General features: G+C 45.8%; 2 protein-coding genes across 2 annotated transcripts in view; both read right to left on the bottom strand.

Annotated features, from left to right (window-relative positions):
* Nucleotides 1–73: 73 nt before the first annotated feature.
* LOC106589901 (uncharacterized) lies at nucleotides 74–5,437 on the bottom strand. The gene is made up of 3 exons (XM_014180326.3): nucleotides 2,081–5,437; nucleotides 1,314–1,552; nucleotides 74–655 (listed from the first exon to the last, which is right to left on the bottom strand). Exons 1-3 carry the CDS (start codon nucleotides 2,267–2,269, stop codon nucleotides 460–462), a joined length of 624 nt encoding a protein of 207 aa, XP_014035801.2. The 5' UTR covers nucleotides 2,270–5,437; the 3' UTR covers nucleotides 74–459.
* A 171-nt stretch (nucleotides 5,438–5,608) lies between these two features.
* palm3 (paralemmin 3) overlaps nucleotides 5,609–22,883 on the bottom strand; it is a 34,348-nt gene continuing 17,073 nt past the window's right edge. The window contains exons 2-8 of the mRNA XM_045691099.2: nucleotides 19,313–19,364; nucleotides 18,518–18,598; nucleotides 13,932–14,047; nucleotides 11,957–12,029; nucleotides 10,400–10,430; nucleotides 10,034–10,090; nucleotides 5,609–9,260 (exon numbers count right to left, since the gene is read on the bottom strand). Of these exons, the coding sequence (XP_045547055.1) occupies nucleotides 8,155–9,260; nucleotides 10,034–10,090; nucleotides 10,400–10,430; nucleotides 11,957–12,029; nucleotides 13,932–14,047; nucleotides 18,518–18,598; nucleotides 19,313–19,357 (1,509 nt within the window). The 5' untranslated portion in view covers nucleotides 19,358–19,364 and the 3' untranslated portion in view covers nucleotides 5,609–8,154. The remainder of the gene's footprint in view (nucleotides 9,261–10,033; nucleotides 10,091–10,399; nucleotides 10,431–11,956; nucleotides 12,030–13,931; nucleotides 14,048–18,517; nucleotides 18,599–19,312; nucleotides 19,365–22,883) is intronic.

Raw genomic sequence — 22,883 nt, 5'->3', positions numbered from 1 at the left:
CTCTCTCTCACTCACAAATGACAAATTGTTCACTGTTCCATCCAGTTTAATCTGAGAATTAACAGTATGAGCACTTTAATGCATGGACAAATGAGGTTATGCCAAATTATACAAAAGTAATCCAATTATAAAAGACTTTTCCTTCCCATTGTGAAGAGTTTGGAGCGGTCCTAATGACGTCCCGACATTCCTGCTGGATCCCACCGTCTCTGTGAATTAGCTTAAGCTCTTGGACATTAAATCTCTCTGTGAACGTAATTAAATCTGTTAAAGAAGCCAAGAAGACAGAATAACATGACAAACCGTGCATCTTTTATTCAAAATTCTACAGGTCTTCGACAAACGGTAAAACACAGAATTGTTGGATTCCAAAACAGATGACAGAAAACGGGTCTCTACATCTGTCTCACGGCCCCCACTCTCTGATCACACTGATCGAGCTTCTTCTTCTCCTTCTCCTCAGTCTTTCCAGAGGAGCTGATAGAAACCACAGAGGACATTCCCCGGCTCCATCACCACTGGCGGAGGCAGCCCCAAACACTCCACCTGTTTCCTGAACTCCTCCATCTCCTCTTCCTCCACCTCTCTCCCGCCCTCCACCTTCCTCAGCAGGTACAGGTCCGTGGACTCCCTCCTCCTGGACATCACCTCCCACCTAAAAATGAATTAGACTTTACTGTTGTACTTTTCTTTCTTGTACTCACACCAGCACTTGTTTTTCTTCCTGTCACTGGTTTAGCTGATAGAGCAGGCGTATTCAACTCTTACCCAACGACATCCAGAGCCTGCTGGTTCTTCTGTTCTACTTGATCATTAATTGCACCCACCTGGTGCCCCAAGTCTAAATCAGTCCCTGATTAGAGGTCCAGAGTTGAGTTTGAGGGTGATAGAGTGGACACACACTGGTTGAATCAATGTTGTTTCCATGTCATTTCAATGAAATGACTTCTGTGCCCAGTGGGTGTTTTGAAGAACGGTTCACTTGTAATGATTGTAATGCAGTATGTGGTTGTTTTTAACTACCTGACCTTAGTTGAATAGCCTACACCGGTGTTTCTCAACTCCGGTCCTAATCTACCCCCAAACGTACACATTCTTGTTGTAACCCTGGGCAACCACACCTGATTCAACTTGTCAAGGCCTTGATGATTAGTTGACTAGTAGAATCAGGTGTGTTTGTGTGGACCTACAACAGAAATGGGGGCACACCTGGACCAGAGTTGAAAAACACTGGAATAACCCCTAACAGTAAGTTGTTCTGGATAAGAGTGTCTGCTAAATGGCTCGAATGTACAATTCTATAAATGACCCACTTCATCACCAGACAGTCTGGGCAGGAGGTCTCCAGGAAGACCCCAGTGAGGTTGAATCGGCCCCCCACGTCGAACCGGAAGGTGCTGTTGTCGTTGAGGAGTGAGATATTGTAGGTTAGATACTCGCATCGGCTGCCGAAACGGTTAGTCTGGGTGTAGTGGACGGTTGTGGTGGTGTTGGAGTTCTGGGTGGTGTTGGGGGTAGAGGGTGAAAACTCCATGGTGATGCCGTCTCTGGTCTGTGAGAGAGATAAGATGTGATTATTATTCGTTTTCATACAGAAACCACTATAGAAACAATAGAAACAATCATTACAACATACAAAATTGTCACAGAACAATTACCGGTACAATGCATGTGGAAAGGTAGGTGAAATGTAGCCTAGTTGACAAGTGTGCTAAAAAGCAATTTAAAGGGGGCAATCTGCAGTTGTTACATCCATTTTTGCACTTAAACATTTATGATATGCACCCATTGATTCTTGAAGAATATAACTTAGAAATGCCTCATGAGCTTAGTTCAACTGTCAAACCCCATACAGAACCCAAGATATGAGCTTGTTTTACTCCAATGTTTTGTAAACTCCTCAAAACATGCTTAAAACTACAATTGTGATATCTTGGATGGTCAGTCCTTGCATCCATAGCTCTGTCTATGAATTTGAGAGTGGTTACATTTCTCCAGGCCTATCCCTTGTTTTAACTTTGGACCAGGGTCCGCATAGTGCTCTAGGGAATAGGGTGCCACACAGTGGATAGGGTGCTACCTTGAGAGCCTCCAGGGATGCAGGGTGGCTCAGGCTGCCTGCGACGAGGGCCCATTTCCTCAAGAGCTGCTGGTCTAGTCGTGGTGGATCCATAGGCTTAAGGAGGTCCTCACAGGCTAGAGCTGCAGCAGGAGCTGATTGGCTAAAAGACAGGAAGTACAGGACAGTCGTGGCACATAGAGCGAACATGGCTTCAGTGTCTAGGTCTCACTATATCTATGCACCAGTATATCTATCTACTGTGGGTCTATCTATAGCTATAGTATCTACAATATGTATCACTATATCTATCTTATATATTTCTATGTATCACTATATCTACAGCATCTATCTACTGTATGTCTATGTGTCATTGATGTGTCTGTGTGTATGGAACACTGGTGCTGGGATAGAGGGGTCCAGTCTTATAGCTCTGCTATGGTACAATGTTCTTCAATGTCAGAAAGTTCCACAGTTGCAGAGTACCAGTAAACTGGCACTTTTCCAAGGCAATTCCAAGGTTGCGAAATAAAAACTACACTTTTTGTTAATCTATGTTCTGTGCTTATCCGGTGAAAAGTTGCGTGCTTTTATCCGAGACATTATTCCATAGTGTCAAACATGAAACAATCCATAAGTCTCATTTACATCTAGTGTTCTCCTAATTCTTCTGGGATTCTCCTAGTTTTTCTGCAGACATACAGTGTATCAATTGTGTTATTGACTGTACGTTTGTTTATCCCATGTGTAACTCTGTTTTGCTTTATCTTGGCCAGGTCGCAGTTGTAAATGAGAACTTGTTCTCAACTAGCCTACCTGGTTAAATAAAGGTGAAACAAATAATAATAATAATTGCTCTGGTACAGTACACAGTGCAATTTACCTTTTGTATGTTCAGAACACTGGTGTGGCTTAGCGTCGTCCCGCAACTAGGCATTTATTTAACAATTCTAACTTTTACTTTTTTGTATACAAATACCTAGTTGTGGAAAGAACCATTCCGGAAATTGGAACACCCTGGATAAAAACAGGTTTTGTATTGTTCGTAGAGATTATGCCTTTGTTGACAAGAAAAGTTTGGCTTGTAAAACCCTATAGTTTAAGGTTGGTCGATTTTCCAGATTGACTAACCTTCATGTCTTAAAGTAATTATGGACTGTCGTTTCTCTTTGCTTATTTGATCTGTTCTTGCCATAATATGGACTTGGTATTTTACCAAATAGGGCTATCTTCTGTATACCACCCCTACCTTGGCACAACACAACTGATTGGCTCAAACATATTAAGAAGAAAATACATTTCACAAATTAACAAGGCACACCTGTTAATTGAAATGCATTCCAGGTGACTACTTCATGAAGCTGGTTTAGAGAACTCCAAGAGTGTGCAAAGCTGTCATCAAGGCTAAGGGTGGCTACATTTAAAGAATCTAAAATCTAAAATATATTTTGATTTGTTTAACAATTTTTGGTTACTACATGATTCCATATATGTTATTTCATAGTTTTGATGTCTTCACTTTTATTCTACAATGTAGAAAATAGTAAAAATAAAGAAAAACCCTTGAATGAGTAGGTGTGTCCAAACTTTTGACTGGTACTGTACTTCAAAATATACAAATATTTTTAAAAACCTAAATATTTTTAAAACGTGACAACATTCTATTGAAAATATTTTTGGGGGTATTATTTAAGTTTATAACACCACAGCAGATGAATCTGATGAGTTGGCTAAAAGTGATGCCCGACAGCGTTCTCTACTACGTGGTTTCCCAACCCTCTCCTCGCCCCCCAGACATCTCACATTTTTGTTTTAACCCTAAACTGGCACACCTGATTCAAACAGTCAACACCCAAAACGAGTTACTGTAAAACTGCAGGTGCTAATTCCTTAACACTGAGAAAGTGTAATGGCATCAGCTCTTAACAAAGTCTTAATTTAGCTCTGAATAGTGTGGACCCTATAGACTCTGGAAAAGTGTTAAATTGAACACTCAGAGTTGATTCAATGCTGGAGAATTTGCTGTGAACATTCCTGCTGGATTCCACTGTCTCTGTGAATTAACTGAAGCTTTTGTACTTTAATTAACTCAATGAATGTCATTAAATCTGTTAAAGAAGCCAAGACAGAATGATATGATAAATCATTCAGTACAGTACAATCACAGTACATTGACTAACAGTACATACAGAACTGCTATATTACAAAACAGCAGTGTCTCTACATCTCTCTTTCACTGCCCCCACTCTCTCAGAATCTATACTTTTATCACATTGATGGATCTTTTTCTTCTACCGGTCTTAAGAGGGTAGGGAATCAGGGACGTGTAGGGAATAGGGTGCTACCTTGAGAGCAAACATGGTTGAGTCGTGGTGGATCCATGGGCTTAAGGAGGTCCTCACAGGTTAGAGCACCAGCAGGAGCTGATTGGCTCGAAGACAGGAAGCAGAGGAGAGCTGTGGCATATAGAGCGAACATGGCTTCAGTATCTAGGTTTCCCCATATCTATCTACTGTGGGTCTATCTACAGTATATCTATCAAATCTACAATATGTATCACTATATTTATCTTATATATCTATATCAACAGTATGTCTATACTTCCTTGATGTGTCTGTGTGTATAGATCACTGGTGCTGGGGTAGAGGGGTCCAGTCATAGCTCTGCTGTCCTGCTATGGTAAAATGTTCTTCAAATGTCAGAAAGTTGCAGTTGTAGAGTGCCAGGAAAATGACCCTTTTCTATGGCAAATTCCAGGATTGCAAAATAAAAAAAGCATTTTGTTAATGCTCATCTCATGTACAGTTGCGTGCTCATTCGAACCAGTGACCTTTTGGTTACTGCCCCAATGCTCTTAACCACTAGGCTACCTGCTGCCCCATTTTTATATTATCCCAATTAATACTACATTTCTTAGTAAGAGTTTTTTCTACAGACAAACAGTATATTAATAGCTTTGGTATAGTATACTTAAGTAATAAGGCACGAGAGGGGTGTGGTATTTGGCCAATATACCACTGCTAAAGTCTGTTCTTATGCACGAATCAACACAGAGTGCCTGGATACAGGCCTTAGCCATGTTATATTGGCCATATGCCACAAACCCCGGACGTGTCTTATTGCTATTATAAATTGGTTACCAAGGAAATAAATAAATGTTTTGTCATACCCGTTGTATACGGTCTGATATACCACAGCTATCAGACAATCAGCATCCAGGGCACGAACCACCCAGTTTATAAAATACAATTGACCTTTGCCATGTTCAGAGCACTGGTGTGGCAAAAGCCTGTGTGTGAAAAAGTTAGTGCCAGGGTCCCAAAAGGCACCCTCGTGTCCAAGAGCCTTGGTCAAATGGTAGTGCCCAAGGGCCCTGGTCAAGGGTAGTGCACTATGAAGGGAATGGGGTGCCATTTGGGACGCACCGTTGTGTGTTTTGACTCTTCACGTCAAAGGTTACTCAATAATCTGTGTGTTTTATCTTAGAATGGAGCAACATGGTAGTTTTTCATTGTCCAGTGTTGACAAATGGTTAGACAGGACATCAAATAATATTTCACAAATGTCAGTTTAATCATTAAACCATTACTGATTGGTTGAAAAGTATCCTGTTGAAAAAAAGATACATTCTATAGATAAACCCCACTCCCGCTTGGTTTCATGGTGGCTAAATACCTATTTACACATGCCAGAGCGCTGTGTGTATTCTATGGAAAATACACTGATAAAATAAAATGCATAGAATTTAGATATAAAAACATACTTTCCCTTTAACAATTGATAATGGACCAAAATAAGATTCAAGACGGTAAGGTTGCAAAATCCTGGCCACTTTCCCGAAAAATTCAGAGGTTTTCCAGAAATCCTGGTTGGAAGATTCCCTGAATCAGGAAGGAATAGGCAGGAGATCCAAAATCCTCCAACCAGGAAAACCTGGGAATTTTCTGAAAGTTAATGGAACGTTACAAACCTTGATAACACTCAAGCAGGCCAGAAGGCTGACACATACAACAAATAGAAAGACAATGAAATAAAGATCTCAAACTGTATGTAGACTATCAAGTTGAGACATAAGTGCACCCAAAAAGGCCCACTATTCCCTTTACATACACAGTGTAAAAAACATGAGGAACACCTTCCTAATATTGAATTACACCCCCTTTCTGCCCTCAGAAAAGCCTCAATTCCTTCCAGGCATGGACTACAAGGTGTTGAAAGCATTCCACATGGATGCTGGCCCATGTTGACTCCAGTGCTTCCCACAGTTGTGTCAAGTTGGTTGGATGTCCTTTGGGTGGTGGACCTTTCTTAATCCACACAGAAAGCTGTTGTGTGTGAAAAACATAACAGCGTTGCAGTTCTTGACACTGAAACCGGTGCGCCTGGCAACAAACCCTGTTCAAAGGCATTTCCATATTTTGATTGCCCATTGACCCTCAATGGCACACATGCACATGGATTGTGCAAGTGGATTTAACAAGTGACATCAATAAGGGATCATAGCTTTCACATGGTCAGTCTGTCATGGAAAGAGCAGGTGTTCCTAATGTTTTGTACACTCAGTGACCTACTTTCAACCAGAGACCATAGACCCTGGTCAACAGTAGAGCACTTTATAAGGACTAGGGTTTCATTTGTGACACATCCCTATTGTACTGGTCATGATACACTCATCAGGCCTTTCTAATACATCCCTACTGTACTGGTCATGATTCAATCATCAGGCCTTTCTAATACATCCCTACTGTACTGGTCATGATTCACTCATCAGGCCTTTCTAATACATCCCTACTGTACTGGTCATGATTCAATCATCAGGCCTTTCTAATACATCCCTACTGTACTGGTCATGATTCACTCATCAGGCCTTTCTAATACATGCCTAATGTACTGGTCATGATTCAATCATCAGGCCTTTCTAATACATCCCTATTGTACTGGTCATGATTCACTCATCAGGCCTTTCTAATACATCCCTACTGTACTGGTCATGATACACTCATCAGGCCTTTCTAATACATCCCTACTGTACTGGTCATGATTCACTCATCAGGCCTTTCTAATACATCCCTACTGTACTGGTCATGATTCACTCATCAGGCCTTTCTAATACATCCCTACTGTACTGGTCATGATTCAATCATCAGGCCTTTCTAATACATCCCTACTGTACTGGTCATGATTCACTCATCAGGCCTTTCTAATACATCCCTACTGTACTGGTCATGATACACTCATCAGGCCTTTCTGATACATCCCTACTGTACTGGTCATGATTCACTCATCAGGCCTTTCTAATACATCCCTACTGTACTGGTCATGATACACTCATCAGGCCTTTCTGATACATCCCTACTGTACTGGTCATGATTCACTCATCAGGCCTTTCTGATACATCCCTACTGTACTGGTCATGATTCACTCATCAGGCCTTTCTAATACATCCCTACTGTACTGGTCATGATTCACTCATCAGGCCTTTCTAATACATCCCTACTGTACTGGTCATGATTCAATCATCAGGCCTTGCTTTGGACAAAATAAGATAAGGACCTTCGATAAGCATTTCCCTTGGAAAATAATTCACTAAAACACCCCCCCCCCCCCCCCCCCAAAATAACTCTCATCACACCCTGCACATGTAGTCCAGTTCAGTTTAAAGCAGGTTCTGTGTGAATAGTAGGGTGGATACACAGATACAGCCTAATGGATCAAGACTGGTCTTTCATTCTCAGTACCAGCCAACAGTAACACAGCCAAGGCTGACAGGGTTGTGTTCATTAGAATCAAAAGGAGAAAAAAAAACTGACTCGAACAGGGAGGGCCTACCTGGACCTGGTCCAACAAGAAAAATACTGGGTTTTATTTTTCATTTCAAAGCACTTCGCCCTACTGAACAAAACCCAGGTTCCTCTGGATGGGTAACTATACTCTTAGGGAAGGAGATCCACAAGGCATTTCAGTAATAACACACCGTCTTACCACCCCCCCATCATTCACAGTGTTAGAGGCAGAGTCAAGTCCCTCTTGTAGTATTACACAGAGAAAGCATTGGAGAATTTGGTAGAGAGATAGAGAGCGAACGAAATGATTGATCACATGACGGAGCAGCACTGGCAGGTCTTGCGTTTGGGAGCCACACCGACCCCTCCCTCCGCCTCTCCCCTGGTAGCGGTCAGTGTCTCTGGGGCGGCTGGAGCCTGCACCCCCAGGGCCAGGGTCTGGGCCTTGGATGGGAACAACAGGGGCTCCTGCTCTGGCTCAGTCTGGGGCTCCACTAGGGACACCTCCAGGAATTGGCCCCCAGGGAGGATGGCTGATTCTGGGGACACCGAGGCCTCCTCTTCCCCCTTGACTTCCACTTCAGTCTTCACTTCCACATCGCCCTCTGCCGACTCGCCTGCAGCCTCTCCCTCTGCGTCGGGCCTGGGGGTGAGTAAGGTCTCAGAGTAGACGGGAACGGCAGCCACCACGCCATCATCTGGGGCCTGCAGATCAGACACAGGAGCTTCCTCTACTGGCTGTGCCTCTTCCTCTCCACCACCATTTGCCACACCCTCCATCTGTTCTTCTCCTAATTCTCCTGTTACTGTGTCCATCTCTCCTTCTCCTAATTCTCCTGTTACTGTGTCCATCTGTCCTTCTCCTAAACCTCCAGTTACTGTGTCCATCTGTCCTTCTCCTAAACCTCCAGTTACTGTGTCCATCTGTCCTTCTCCTAAACCTCCAGTTACTGTGTCCATCTGTCCTTCTCCTAAACCTCTGGTTACTGTGTCTGCCTCAGTCTCTTTTGCTACTTCTGAGGACTCTTCAGGAGTTGTCTCTGGTTTCACCTCCTCAATTCCTCCTTCCTCAGGAGATTCGGACGCGGCCGAGTCTACTTCCTGTTCCTGACCCGGAGAGGAAAGGTCATTTGCAAGCTCGTCTCCCTCGTCCGTGATAATCACTCGCTCCGCTCGCATCATGATCACTCCTCCTTCCTCGATTACCGGAGCCTCGCCTGGCTCCGCCTCCGTGAACCCCAGGAACGTCATGGTAACGGCACCATCTTCAGGGACGACCGTCACTGGACCGTTGGTGCCATTGGGCAGTCCGCCCTCCTCGGATGCATCGTGGGTAGCAGCTTGCCCCTCCCCCTCTCCTCTCCCATTGGTGAGGATCTCAGCTCTTTCCAATAGTGCTGTCTCAACTGTTCCTAGAACTGTGACAAGACAGACAGATCATAGTTAGGAAATGTTTCAATCATCTTCCCAGTCTTCTATCAGCAAGACCCTTGGCAAGGATGCACATTAATCTTACCAAGCTCTGGAAAGTCCAGCTAGAATAGTGAGCACAGAAGAAGCAGGAGAGTGGAACATTTGTAGAAACTTGTAGAAAGTTATGAAGAGTGAAGGAGAAAGACAAGAATAGAGGCCGGCCAATGGGACGAGTGATATTAGAAATCCAAAAGAAGAAGGGAGAGCAGCTTCCAGAATCAACGCTGTTCTGTTCTGGACTCATGACAGAAGGTCAAATTGATAGGAGTGACATTTCAGCACCAAGCCAGAGGCATGTTGCCAGTCCCTGTGACCCTGAATCCAACCAACCAGAACATTTCCACTGACTTGGCTTGTGTTGTGTGCTCTTTGCCCCATAGAAATATAATTACTAGACCCATCATGGTGCAGCCAAACAGCAGTGGGCTAAAGGAATTTTCACATTCTAGAAATTCCATTTCTATGCTTTTCCCCTGATAACTTCACTTAACACATGAGATTCTTCATCAGCATCAATTTATATGTATTCCATCTCATTCAAATGCATAGATACTGTATGCATGTACAAACTTCCACTGACGTATGAATACAACATATTGCCTTTGTAATACAAATACCATCAAAGGCCAGTACAGTCTGTAGTGTCTTCTGGGACTAGAACCCATTTCAGTTGATTCAGAGTGAAGGAGAGATGATGGTAACATTGTTAACCCCTTACCGGATTCAGCCTCTACTTCTTCCTGTCCATTCTCCAAGATAACTGCTTGGACTGCTTCTGTGGGAATAGATGGAAATAAGCCTTTTTTTAAATGTATTTTAATCAGTGTATATTAAGCCACCCTTCAACAGTCTCGATTGTGTTTAAATCTACTGGGTTATTTACGACGTCTTTTTCACCACACATCACATTCATTATCAACTCAAACAGAAACAAAGACCTACTATTTTATCTTTCAACAATTCAACTGATTGGATCCAGTAATATCAAGCTAGTGGAACGACGACAGCCACCAGCGGTTGCTAACAGTAACAGGTGGTGACAGCGAGAGAGTCGATCATTCATTCAGAGACAGGTGACACCTACCTGCTGTAGCCTCCACCACCGCCGCTGCATTCTATTGGAGGAGACAGACAGGGGCGGGGTTAGACACTCCAACCACATCCCATTCTTTTATTAGTTTCAGTCTCAAGTTGTAACCGTGACCCTGGATGAGGGACGCCATTATAAAAGGCTAGACGAGCAATGTCATTCATGCATTTTCAACCCACAAGAGGGAGCTAATTAGACTTCAGGGCCCACCATCCACCAGTGACTACTCAATACTAAAATATGCCTACTTTAAAAAGGTAGACTCAGTCAAATGACGTTGCCACAAGCAGCACCGCAGATATTGAGATGAGTGAGCTGCAAAGACTTCCCTCTCACACAGTATCTGCGCGTGTGTACGGTGTTCGCTTAGTTACAGCCTGGTAGCCAGGGCACCGAAACAGCAGAGAAGTTGAGCCTCGCGCTTCAACGCTCTTAGTCGTTACGGAAATTGACCCACTATGCCGTTTACTTTCTGCTTCTACGTCAGATCACTCGGTCGACCTTTAAAGAGGGTGGGAGCACCCCCCCCCCCCCCTTTATAACAAGAACCCAGTGTTGAGGGTTTGTGATTCCCGTCTCTACAACCTCGAAAAATCAAGGTTAGGAGAAGAAATACAAACAAAAGAACAAAAGACTTGAAGAGGAGAGTTCTTTGTTCTAAAATAAAAAGGTCATTTTGAGGTAAACAGTCACGGTTGCCTTGAGGTGGAGCGATTACACACGTTTAAGTGGTACATTGTTGATGCAAGGAGGTCTTGGTCTTTCTAAAGCTCCTGCTTCTGAACGAGAGGTGCTACATCAAAGCTGCATTAACGTATTATTATGGAAAAGTGTATTATTTCTCTGAAAGGAGACTCGTCGGTCAGGACTGGTGGGAAGATCGTACGTAATGATTGGGGCTACTTGTTCAGCATGTATTCTACTGGCCCATTCAATTGGTCTGTGTGCTTGTGTATCAGTGAGTGTTTGTGTGCGTTACTCACAGCATGGCCATCCTAATTCTCTCTCTCTGTGTGCGTTACTCACAGCATGGCCATCCTAATTCTCTCTCTCTGTGTGCGTTACTCACAGCATGGCCATCCTAATTCTCTCTCTCTGTGTGCGTTACTCACAGCATGGCCATCCTAATTCTCTCTCTCTGTGTGCGTTACTCACAGCATGGCCATCCTAATTCTCTCTCTCTGTGTGCGTTACTCACAGCATGGCCATCCTAATTCTCTCTCTCTGTGTGCGTTACTCACAGCATGGCCATCCTAATTCTCTCTCTCTGTGTGCGTTACTCACAGCATGGCCATCCTAATTCTCTCTCTCTGTGTGCGTTACTCACAGCATGGCCATCCTAATTCTCTCTCTGTGTCGGTGTACACATTTTAGTGCCAGAAGTCCTCACAAGAATAGTAAACCAAGTGAGGACATTTTGCCAGTCCTCACTTGTAAAAAGTATATTTTAGGTTTAGGGGTTAGAATTACAGTTTAGGGGAAAAGTGTGAATCAATTGTTGGTCCCCAAAAGGTCTCACAAGTATAATAAGACGGTGTGTGTGTCACTCACAGCTCGGCCATCTTCCATCGGCTGCTCCAGTTTCTCCTCCTCCTCCGCTAAACGTTGACTCTCTGTCTGCAACCTGACACACACACACCAGACACACACACACACACACACACACACACACACACCAGACACACACCAGACACACACCAGACACACACCAGACACACACCAGACACACACCAGACACACACTCTTAGTGTTCGGTTCCAATCTCAGCCAGAACAAACCATTCACTTTTAACCTCGTATTGATAAAAGGTAGTGCTATCAGACACTTACAATACATGAACATACACTACGAGGTGCAGAGACTATAACCACTACGAGGTGCAGAGACTATAACCACTACGAGGTGCAGAGACTATAACCACTACGAGGTGCAGAGACTATAACCACTACGAGGTGCAGAGACTATAACCACTACGAGGTGCAGAGACTATAACCACTACGAGGTGTAGAGACTATAACCACTACGAGGTGTAGAGACTATAACCACTACGAGGTGCAGAGACTATAACCACTACGAGGTGCAGAGACTATAACCACTACGAGGTGTAGAGACTATAACCACTACGAGGTGTAGAGACTATAACCACTACGAGGTGTAGAGACTATAACCACTACGAGGTGCAGAGACTATAACCACTACGAGGTGCAGAGACTATAACCACTACGAGGTGCAGAGACTATAACCACTACGAGGTGCAGAGACTATAACCACTACGAGGTGCAGAGACTATAACCACTACGAGGTGCAGAGACTATAACCACTACGAGGTGCAGAGACTATAACCACTACGAGGTGCAGAGACTATAACCACTACGAGGTGTAGAGACTATAACCACTACGAGGTGCAGAGACTATAACCACTACGAGGTGCAGAGACTATAACCACTACGAGGTGCAGAGACTATAACCACTACGAGGTGCAGAGACTATAACCACTACGAGGTGCAGAGACTATAACCACTACGAGGTGCAGAGACTATAACCACTACGAGGTGCAGAGACTATAACCACTACGAGGTGCAGAGACTATAACCACTACGAGGTGCAGAGACTATAACCACTACGAGGTGCAGAGACTATAACCACTACGAGGTGCAGAGACTATAACCACTACGAGGTGCAGAGACTATAACCACTACGAGGTGCAGAGACTATAATCACTACGAGGTGCAGAGACTATAATCACTACGAGGTGCAGAGACTATAACCACTACGAGGTGCAGAGACTATAATCACTACGAGGTGCAGAGACTATAACCACTACGAGGTGCAGAGACTATAACCACTACGAGGTGTAGAGACTATAACCACTACGAGGTGCAGAGACTATAACCACTACGAGGTGTAGAGACTATAACCACTACGAGGTGCAGAGACTATAACCACTAAGGTCAGAGGTGAGTGTATAATCTGAATCTGGGGTCTAACAAACAGCCACAACCCTAGACAGACAACATGGAGAGTATAGAACATCTTAGAGAATAAGAGTCTTCTTACAGCTACTGTGTAAACTATGAGGTGAGGCTGGCCTCCTACAAACACACTGCATGTACAGCACAACACAGATAGGAGTTGAGAGTATAGAAAGCCTTAGAAAGAAAGTGTGGTGAGTATGGTATCTATGGTGTGAACCAAGCATCTAGCCCTATACAGGTAACGTGGTGAGTACACAGGTAGCCCTATACAGGTAACGTGGTGAGTACACAGGTAGCCCTATACAGGTAACGTGGCGAGTACACAGGTAGCCCTATACAGGTAACGTGGCGAGTACACAGGTAGCCCTATACAGGTAACGTGGCGAGTACACAGGTAGCCCTATACAGGTAACGTGGCGAGTACACAGGTAGCCCTATACAGGTAACGTGGTGAGTACACAGGTAGCCCTATACAGGTAACGTGGTGAGTACACAGGTAGCCCTATACAGGTAACGTGGTGAGTATGGGGTGTATAATAGGAGATTCCTACTTGTCTATGCGTTGCTCCATCTCCTGGGCCTGGGAGCCCCACAGCGGGGAACGAGGCTCTGAGGATGTGGGGGAAGAGGGGCCGTCCATCAGCCACTGGTCTCTAAGAGACTTCCTCTGGATGGAGAGAGAGAGGACACAGGGAGAGAGGACACAGGAAGAGAGGGAGGGAGGACACAGGGAGAGAGGACACATGGACACAGGGAGAGAGGACACGGACACAGGGAGAGAGGACACGGACACAGGGAGAGAGGGAGAGAGGACACAGGGAGAGAGGGAGAGAGGACACAGGGAGAGAGGACACAGGGAGAGAGGACACAGGGAGAGAGGACACAGGGAGAGAGGACACAGGGAGAGAGGACACAGGGAGAGAGGACACAGGGAGAGAGGACACAGGGAGAGAGGACACAGGGAGAGAGGACGGGAGGACACAGGGAGAGAGGACGGGAGGACACAGGGAGAGAGGACGGGAGGACACAGGGAGAGAGGACGGGAGGACACAGGGAGAGAGGACGGGAGGACACAGGGAGAGAGGGCACAGGGAGAGAGGGCACAGGGAGAGAGGCACAGGGAGAGAGGGCACAGGGAGAGAGGGACAGGGAGAGAGGGCACAGGGAGAGAGGGCACAGGGAGAGAGGACACAGGGAGAGAGGACACAGGGAGAGAGGACACAGGGAGAGAGGACACAGGGAGAGAGGACACAGGGAGAGAGGACACAGGAGAGAGGACACAGGGAGAGAGGACACAGGGAGAGAGGACACAGGGAGAGAGGGAGAGAGGACACAGGGAGAGAGGACACAGGGAGAGAGGGAGAGAGGACACAGGGAGAGAGGGAGGGAGGACACAGGGAGAGAGGACACAGGGAGAGAGGGAGAGAGGACACAGGGAGAGAGGGAGAGAGGACACAGGAGAGAGGGAGGGAGGACACAGGGAGAGAGGGAGGGAGGACACAGGGAGAGAGGGAGGGAGGACACAGGGAGAGAGGGAGGGAGGACACAGGGAGAGAGGGAGGGAGGACACAGGGAGAGAGGGAGGGAGGACACAGGGAGAGAGGGAGGGAGGACACAGGGAGAGAGGGAGGGAGGACACAGGGAGAGAGGGAGGGAGGACACAGGGAGAGAGGGAGGGAGGACACAGGGAGAGAGGGAGGGAGGACACAGGGAGAGAGGGAGGGAGGACACAGGGAGAGAGGGAGGGAGGACACAGGGAGAGAGGGAGGGAGGACACAGGGAGAGAGGGAGGGAGGACACAGGGAGAGAGGGAGGGAGGACACAGGGAGAGAGGGAGGGAGGACACAGAGAGAGCAAGAGAAGCATGTCAGTCAGCGTTGTCAACGTCAAAGGCATCATCCAAATCATGCACTCCTACTCAGACACAACATGAGCTTAATGCAACATGGCAAAGTCTTTAAATCTGACAGGTTTGTCTTCATTCTCACACACTATTGTTATGGTGTCAGCCGGTGGCTGTGACCTTTAAACCTACCCATCCAATCAGCTTAGGGCACATCTCTCTATCAGACCTCATTCCCCACTCCACTTCTTTTCAATAAACAGCTCAACAGGTGCCCCATCCCTTTAATACTTCAATAAAGCCATCAACAGGTGCCCATCCCTTTAACTCATATCCCATACATTCGGACAGGAACACACTCCTTTCTGCCCCAAGTGTGCACTTGCTCACTTCACCTTATAGATTTAAAAGACTTCTAGCCCATGCTTACACCAATCCAATGCTTTTAAATGTATGAGGGGGAGTGAAGGAGTGCAGCAAGGTAACGAATTGGGACACAGGGTCTCTCCTATCCTACCACTCCCTTCCCCTCCCCTGTTGGCCTCCTCTCCCCCTCCACTGGCCCCCTCTCACCACCTCAGCTGAAGGTGAAATGTATAGCAGAGCACCGACAGGAAGTCTGCAGAGAGCACTTCCTTCCTGTTTCTGTAGCAGCACAGGTCCTCTCAGAGTGCCAAAATGTGTGTTTGCAGAACACCTCCCTCTAACCCAACAGGACGAACATGAAGTTAAATTAAAGGGGTTGTTTTCTCGTTCTGAGAAAGATCTAATCAAGAGGACCAGAAGTTTGATTGGTGGGTAAAACCCAGAAATTCAGGTAAGTAAAAAGATGTGATGGGTCCGCACTCAAAAAGATGTCGCATAAACCTTACTACATTTAATTATAAAAGAATATGTATTTTCACTGCATCTGGGATAGAGTACACAGACATTTAGGCTTTACAGTGTGTAGGTACTGAAGAAGGCTGCAAATCCAAAACATCTGTGCATGCTATCCCCGATGCAGGGAAAATAATTATAATATATATTTTTGAAATACAGTAAGCTTTATGTGCAAACACCCTCACAACTTTTTGCATAATTAAGAAATACCCATTGTCCTCCGAGAGTGTCTGAAAACCAAACAGTACACCTCCTTCCCCCAGAGGACTAACATGAGATGACATTACATGATGAGAACAATTAGAACGCTATAGTACCTCTGTTGAACTGCGAGGCAGCAACTTTACAGGCCACTTTTACACAACCTTCAAGAGTATGCTGCTTCAATGAGTGTGTTCCCTTAATAGAAGACCTCTTTAAAACGGTCAAAGTAAATGCATTTCACTGAGTGGACTTTGGGTGGCTTCTTATTATTGACGTTAGGCAACTTTAATAGCCCTTTTAAAGCTGGGGGGGGTGGGGGGGGTGATAGCAGGCTGTAATGAACCTCTGAGGAAGTCTAGAGACCACGGCTGGTGACAGCCATTGAGAGGTCAATACTACCTTTACCTCTGAGGAGTACAGAGAAGGGTTTGCTCCTTCAGTAGTCGGTACAGTACAGTTGTAGACAGAGGCGTTCTTGTAGGTTAGAAGTTAGCCAACCAAAAACTATGGTTTATGAAAGTTCGTTACAATTTAGCCTCATAAGGGTGGTTGGGGGAATCATTCTTGGAGGCGGCTCCAGGTAGCAGACTAAGGCAGACCAGTCACCTGAAACCAGTTTCTCATTGGGTGTACACAAGCACAAAGCAAGGATTTGAGGAATGCGCCCTAGGGCAGTGGGAACGCCAATCTGGAAGTGGTGTGAAAATAATAGAGCCGTCCAGTGCAGAGAGCAGAGCACGTAAACACACGCACACCATTCTAGTGAAGGAAGGCCAAACCTCCAAACTCTGGCAGGCAGTTTCAGGAAGGGTGTGTGTGTTCTCAAGTAGACTAGGAGTTGTGTGTTGCTTGGAATGGAATTTGGAACTGAAGTAAGCCCCTTGCTAACAAGCTGGAATGAGTCCGTACAGGATTTTGGCGGAACAACATTATGGCTACATTCTACATTTGTGGGGAAAGAAGAATGAGTGTGGGGGTTCTGTCCAGTATCCACCACCACATTCACAGAGAGAGAATGAGTGTGGGGGTTCTGTCCAGTATCCACCACCATATTCACAGAGAGAGAATGAGTGTGGGGGTTCTGTCCAGTATCCACCACCACATTCACAGAGAGAGAATGAGTGTGGGGGTTCTGTCCAGTATCCACCACCACATTCACAGAGAGAGAGAATGAGTGTGGGGGTTCTGTCCAGTATCCACCACCACATTCACAGAGAGAGAATGAGTGTGGGGGTTCTGTCCAGTATCCACCACCACATTCACAGAGAGAGAATGAGTGTGGGGGTTCTGTCCAGTATCCACCACCACATTCACAGAGAGAGAATGAGTGTGGGGGTTCTGTCCAGTATCCACCACCACATTCACAGAGAGAGAATGAGTGTGGGGGTTCTGTCCAGTATCCACCACCATATTCACAGAGAGAGAGAATGAGTGTGGGGGTTCTGTCCAGTATCCACCACCATATTCACAGAGAGAGAGAATGAGTGTGGGGGTTCTGTCCAGTATCCACCACCACATTCACAGAGAGAGAATGAGTGTGGGGGTTCTGTCCAGTATCCACCACCACATTCAGAGAGAGAATGAGTTTGGGGGTTCTGTCCAGTATCCACCACCATATTCACAGAGAGAGAATGAGTGTGGGGGTTCTGTCCAGTATCCACCACCATATTCACAGAGAGAGAGAATGAGTGTGGGGGTTCTGTCCAGTATCCACCACCACATTCACAGAGAGAGAATGAGTGTGGGGGTTCTGTCCAGTATCCACCACCACATTCACAGAGAGAGAATGAGTGTGGGGGTTCTGTCCAGTATCCACCACCATATTCACAGAGAGAGAATGAGTGTGGGGGTTCTGTCCAGTATCCACCACCATATTCACAGAGAGAGAATGAGTGTGGGGGTTCTGTCCAGTATCCACCACCACATTCACAGAGAGAGAATGAGTGTGGGGGTTCTGTCCAGTATCCACCACCATATTCACAGAGAGAGAATGAGTGTGGGGGTTCTGTCCAGTATCCACCACCATATTCACAGAGAGAGCGTGTGTGTCTGAGTGTATGTGGTCACTTTTCTGGCCATTTGACGTTACACTTCAGAATAAATAGTCCTACATAGTGAGGGGTGACGGGCCGGGGACAGTGAGAGGGGTGACGGGCCGGGGACAGTGAGAGGGGTGACGGTCAGACCTTCAGAGAGTGTGTGTGTCACCTTGAGCTGCTGTAGCCTCAGCCTCTCCTCCTCCATCTCCCTCTTGGCCCTCTCCTGTTCCTCCTGCAGACGACGCTTCTCCTGAGAGAGGGGAGAGAGAGAGAGGGGAGCGCGAGAGAGAAGAGGAGAGAGCGCAAGAGAGAGGACGGGAGAGAGCGCAAGAGAGAGGACGGGAGAGAGCGCAAGAGAGAGGACGGGAGAGAGGGGGAGAGCGCGCAAGAGAGGGGGAGAGCGCGCAAGAGAGGGGGAGAGCGCGCAAGAGAGGGGGAGAGCGCGCAAGAGAGGGGGAGAGCGCGCAAGAGAGAGACAGAGCAAGAGAGAGAGCAAGAGAGAGAGAGCAAGAGAGAGCAAGAGAGCAAGAGAGAGGGGGAGAGAGAGCAAGAGAGAGGGGGAGAGAGCAAGAGAGAGGGGAGAGAGAGCAAGAGAGAGGAGGGGCGAGGGGGGGCGTGATACAGTGAGAGGTGGAGTGATAAATAAAGAGGAAAAAAATAGAAACAGAGGGAGAATAAAGAGAAAACAGAAAGAAGAGGTGGAGAGGTAATAAAGATAAAAACACCTGGTCAAACCTGTCACATAGGCACCATTATCCTAGAGAGGTGGCCACCCTATAATAGTCACTGTGTCTCCATGGAAATACAATGGCGTTGTTTTACTGGGCTGAGGGAGGCGGCCTGGTGCGACACACTGCACTATGGGTAAATTATTCAGTAGCTATGGACAGACAGCGCAAGGAGCAGTGCTTAGTTTCCATGGGCCTGTATGTGTGGTTGTGTGTGTGTCAGGTGCTTGACTCACAGTGATCGCCTGCAGTCTCTGTTTGTACTTCTCTGCCTCGTCCATCTTCAATCTGTGTGACAAGACAAGAGGTTAAAGGTTGTAGGTTACATTTACCTTAGGAAGTAGTTGAAGTGCTGCTCTAGGAACAGTTTTGCCTTTTAGAGCACAATTAATACGGTTATATGGACAGGTGGGGACCTGATCCTAGATCAGCACTCTGACCCTGAGATACCTGGAAGCCTTAGTTGTTTTTCTGGGAATTCATCTGGACTTTTCTATCTAGCTTGTGTTGTTTCACATTACGTATCCCTTGTGACATGGCCTCAGGCATCACAAGGCAAATGACAAACTACATGTTTGGATCCTCACAGCTGACACACAGCGGGACAATATGACTAGCCTGACTTGGTACGTATGAACACAGCCTGGAGGATGTGATGTACCCGCCAACCTTTATTATAGAGCCTTTGTTTTCAACTATGTAGAAACAGATCCTATATGCCATTTAGCAGACGCTTTTATCCAAAGCGACTTGGTCACGCCTGCATACATTTTACATATGGGTAGTCCCAGGAATTGAACCCACGATCTTGGCGTTGCAACCGCCATGCTCTACCAACTGATCTATAGAGGACCAGGAGATATATTTCTACTGGGTAGAAACAACAGTGATATTTCCTACTTCAAGGGAATATTGGAGACTGGACCCAAATCCACTAGAAAAACATGGCAATCCCTAGTTTATACCTGCGATCTGGTGTAAAAAGCAACCAATCACCACCTACCCTTCCTCCTTCTCCACACAGTTCCTATCCTCTGCTCCAAGCCTTAGAAAATACCCTGATAGCTCCCTCAAACCCCAACCTCCCTGGTGTTTGGAGGCATTGGGGCTATGACAGCTTATAACCAGCTTATGAGCCTCCGTAGGGACTACGTCAGGTCTCATGGGGAGCCAGGAATAGCAGTGAGGAGATAAACAAACTGTCTTTGATGAGGAGCATTGTTGAGCTCCCTACAGGCGGAGTCTGATAATTAGATACAATATGATGATGCAGAGAGGGAGAGAAAGCTGGAGAAAAACTCGCACACAATGACTCAGTATTAGTCCAAGACCATAATCCATTGTCTAAACAGTATTCACTGAGTTGTGGAGATCTCCTACATGCTTCTACGCCACATGAGGGTCAGTGTGTAACAGACACTCCTCCCAGACCAGGTCCCTACGCACTACACCGTTAACTCAATTACACTTTCAATTACACTTACAAATCAAATTGGAATGCTTACATACGGGTCATTCCCAACAACGCAGAGAGAGAAGTAATAACGCGAGGAATAAATACACAATGAGTAACGATAACTTATACACACACACACACACACACGAGGTACCAGTAACTGTTACTATGGCAACGCTCTCAGACCCCCCAAAGACATTAACTACTAAGTATGTTCCAAGTTCCCTCGGTTCAGTTCCCTCGGTTCAGTTCCCTCGGTTCAGTTCCCTCGGTTCAGTTCCCTCGGTTCAGTTCCCTCGGTTCAGTTCATCAACCAACTAGTTGAGATTGACAGAGAAAAGAGGCGCAGGCAGGATGGTTAAGTCTAGAGGAGGAACTGGTTCAGTGTGTGTGTGTGTGTGTGTGTGTACATCCGCTACAGTAGGTGAGAAACCCCGTCTTCTGGACCAACCACAGTAGCTAGCGGTGGCTAACGTTTATTTAGTTGGCATGGCTTCAGTGCAAACACTCCCAGAGCCTTGGTGTGCAACACACAGTGTGTAAAAGGATGTATATTTGCCCTGTGGGGAGGCTACATGGTTTCTGCTAGCGTAGCGTTCTCTGCAGGAGCAGGTGGTTGAATAGTGGGGCAGTAGTGTATCTTAATCATGACGGGCCCAGGTGCCCATATCACCACCCATATTTCCCTTAAAATGTAAATGATTTTGTTGGTAAGGCTGTGTGTTAATATTACTAAGCATTGTAACAGCAGAGCAGAACCTAATCTAAGGGCACATTTGAAGCTGTTACCAGAGAAGCCGCAATATAGCCAATACATTCAGCACCATGGACAGCGGTCAGAAATAAACCCGTATAAGTCGATCAACACCACCGAAAGCACAAATAAATAAATTAAAAAAAAATTGGTCAAAAATCACCCTATTTTACCTGCAAATAATAGGCAATAGCCTATATTATAAAACATAAATATATAGATCAATCTCTCGACAGAAACACCGAAACATAGCTAATGACCCAGTACTCGCTGAAGTTATGCACGGCGGAAAAACTGACATACCGGTATTTCAAATGATCTGCCTCCCATAGAGGCCTATAGCAAAAACACCAGCAAATCAATCAAGTGGAGCATTCAAACAGATTGCTTAAATGGCAGCATGCCTTTTAACAGTATATCATGTGTATGTGCGTACTATTATTCTTATAGCCTAGTTAAACGTATAGGCTATGATGACAATGAAATGGCTCAGTGGCCGTGCACCAGAACATGGTCTCCAAAGACAGATGGTGCATAGTCGTAGATTGACAAGCAATGTAAATTAATCTCAATAAAGCTTGATTTATATAGGCTGTCTGGGTAGCCTGCTCTGTAAAAATATACGCTTACTCACTCAATTGATTGGCATTCAACGGGCCTTGCGCTCTGCGAAGTCGTTGACTAGGGCATTCATATCCATGGTCCTGGTGTTTTCAATGGACAGAATGGCCAACCCACTCAGTCTCTCCTGTCCCATGCTGCTCCTCAGGTATGATTTCATTATTTTCAGTTTGGAAAAGGGGCGCTCGGCACTGGCTACCGTTACAGGCAGAGTCATGAAAAGAGCGTCGCTGTAACTACTTCCCAAAATGTGACTGAATTGTAATCCACAGTGAGCATCCTGACCAGGTCTCTCACTGCAGTGTGCTTTGCTATTTCCTTCTTAAAAACAGGCCCTGAAAGAGAGTAATCGGCCAGGGAAGCTTTTTTATTTTATTTCACCAGGTAGGCCAGTTGAGAACAAGTTCTCAACCTGGCCAAGATACAGCAAAGCAGTTCGACACATACAACACAGAGTTACACATGGAATAAAACAAACATACAATCAATAATATAGTAGAAAATACATACATGCATACATACATACATACATACATACATACATACATAGCATGTGCAAACGAGGTAGGATAAGAGAGGTAAGGCAATAAATAGGCCATGGTGGTGAAGTTATTACAATATAGCAATTAAACACTGGAATGGTAGAATGTGCAGAAGATGAATGTGCAAGTAGAGATACTGGGGTGCAAAGGAGCAAGATAAATAAATACAGTATGGGGATGAGGTAGATTGGATGGGCCATTTACAGATGAGCCATGTACAGGTGAAGGGATCTGTGAGCTGCTCTGACAGCTGGTGCTTAAAGATATTGGAGGGAGGTAATCAAATCAAATGTATTTGTATAGCCCTTCTTACATCAGCTGATATCTCAAAGTGCTGTACAGAAACCCAGCCTAAAACCCCAAACAGCAAGCAATGCAGGTGTAGAAGCACGGTGGCTAGGAAAAACTCCCTAGAAAGGCCAAAACCTAGGAGG

This window comes from Salmo salar, chromosome 12, assembly GCF_965601325.2.
Source record: "Salmo salar chromosome 12, fSalSal1, whole genome shotgun sequence".
NCBI classification, from domain to species: Eukaryota; Metazoa; Chordata; class Actinopteri; order Salmoniformes; family Salmonidae; genus Salmo; species Salmo salar.
The sequence above is the reverse complement of the archived record's forward strand: the minus strand, read 5'-3'. Positions and strand labels throughout refer to the sequence as shown.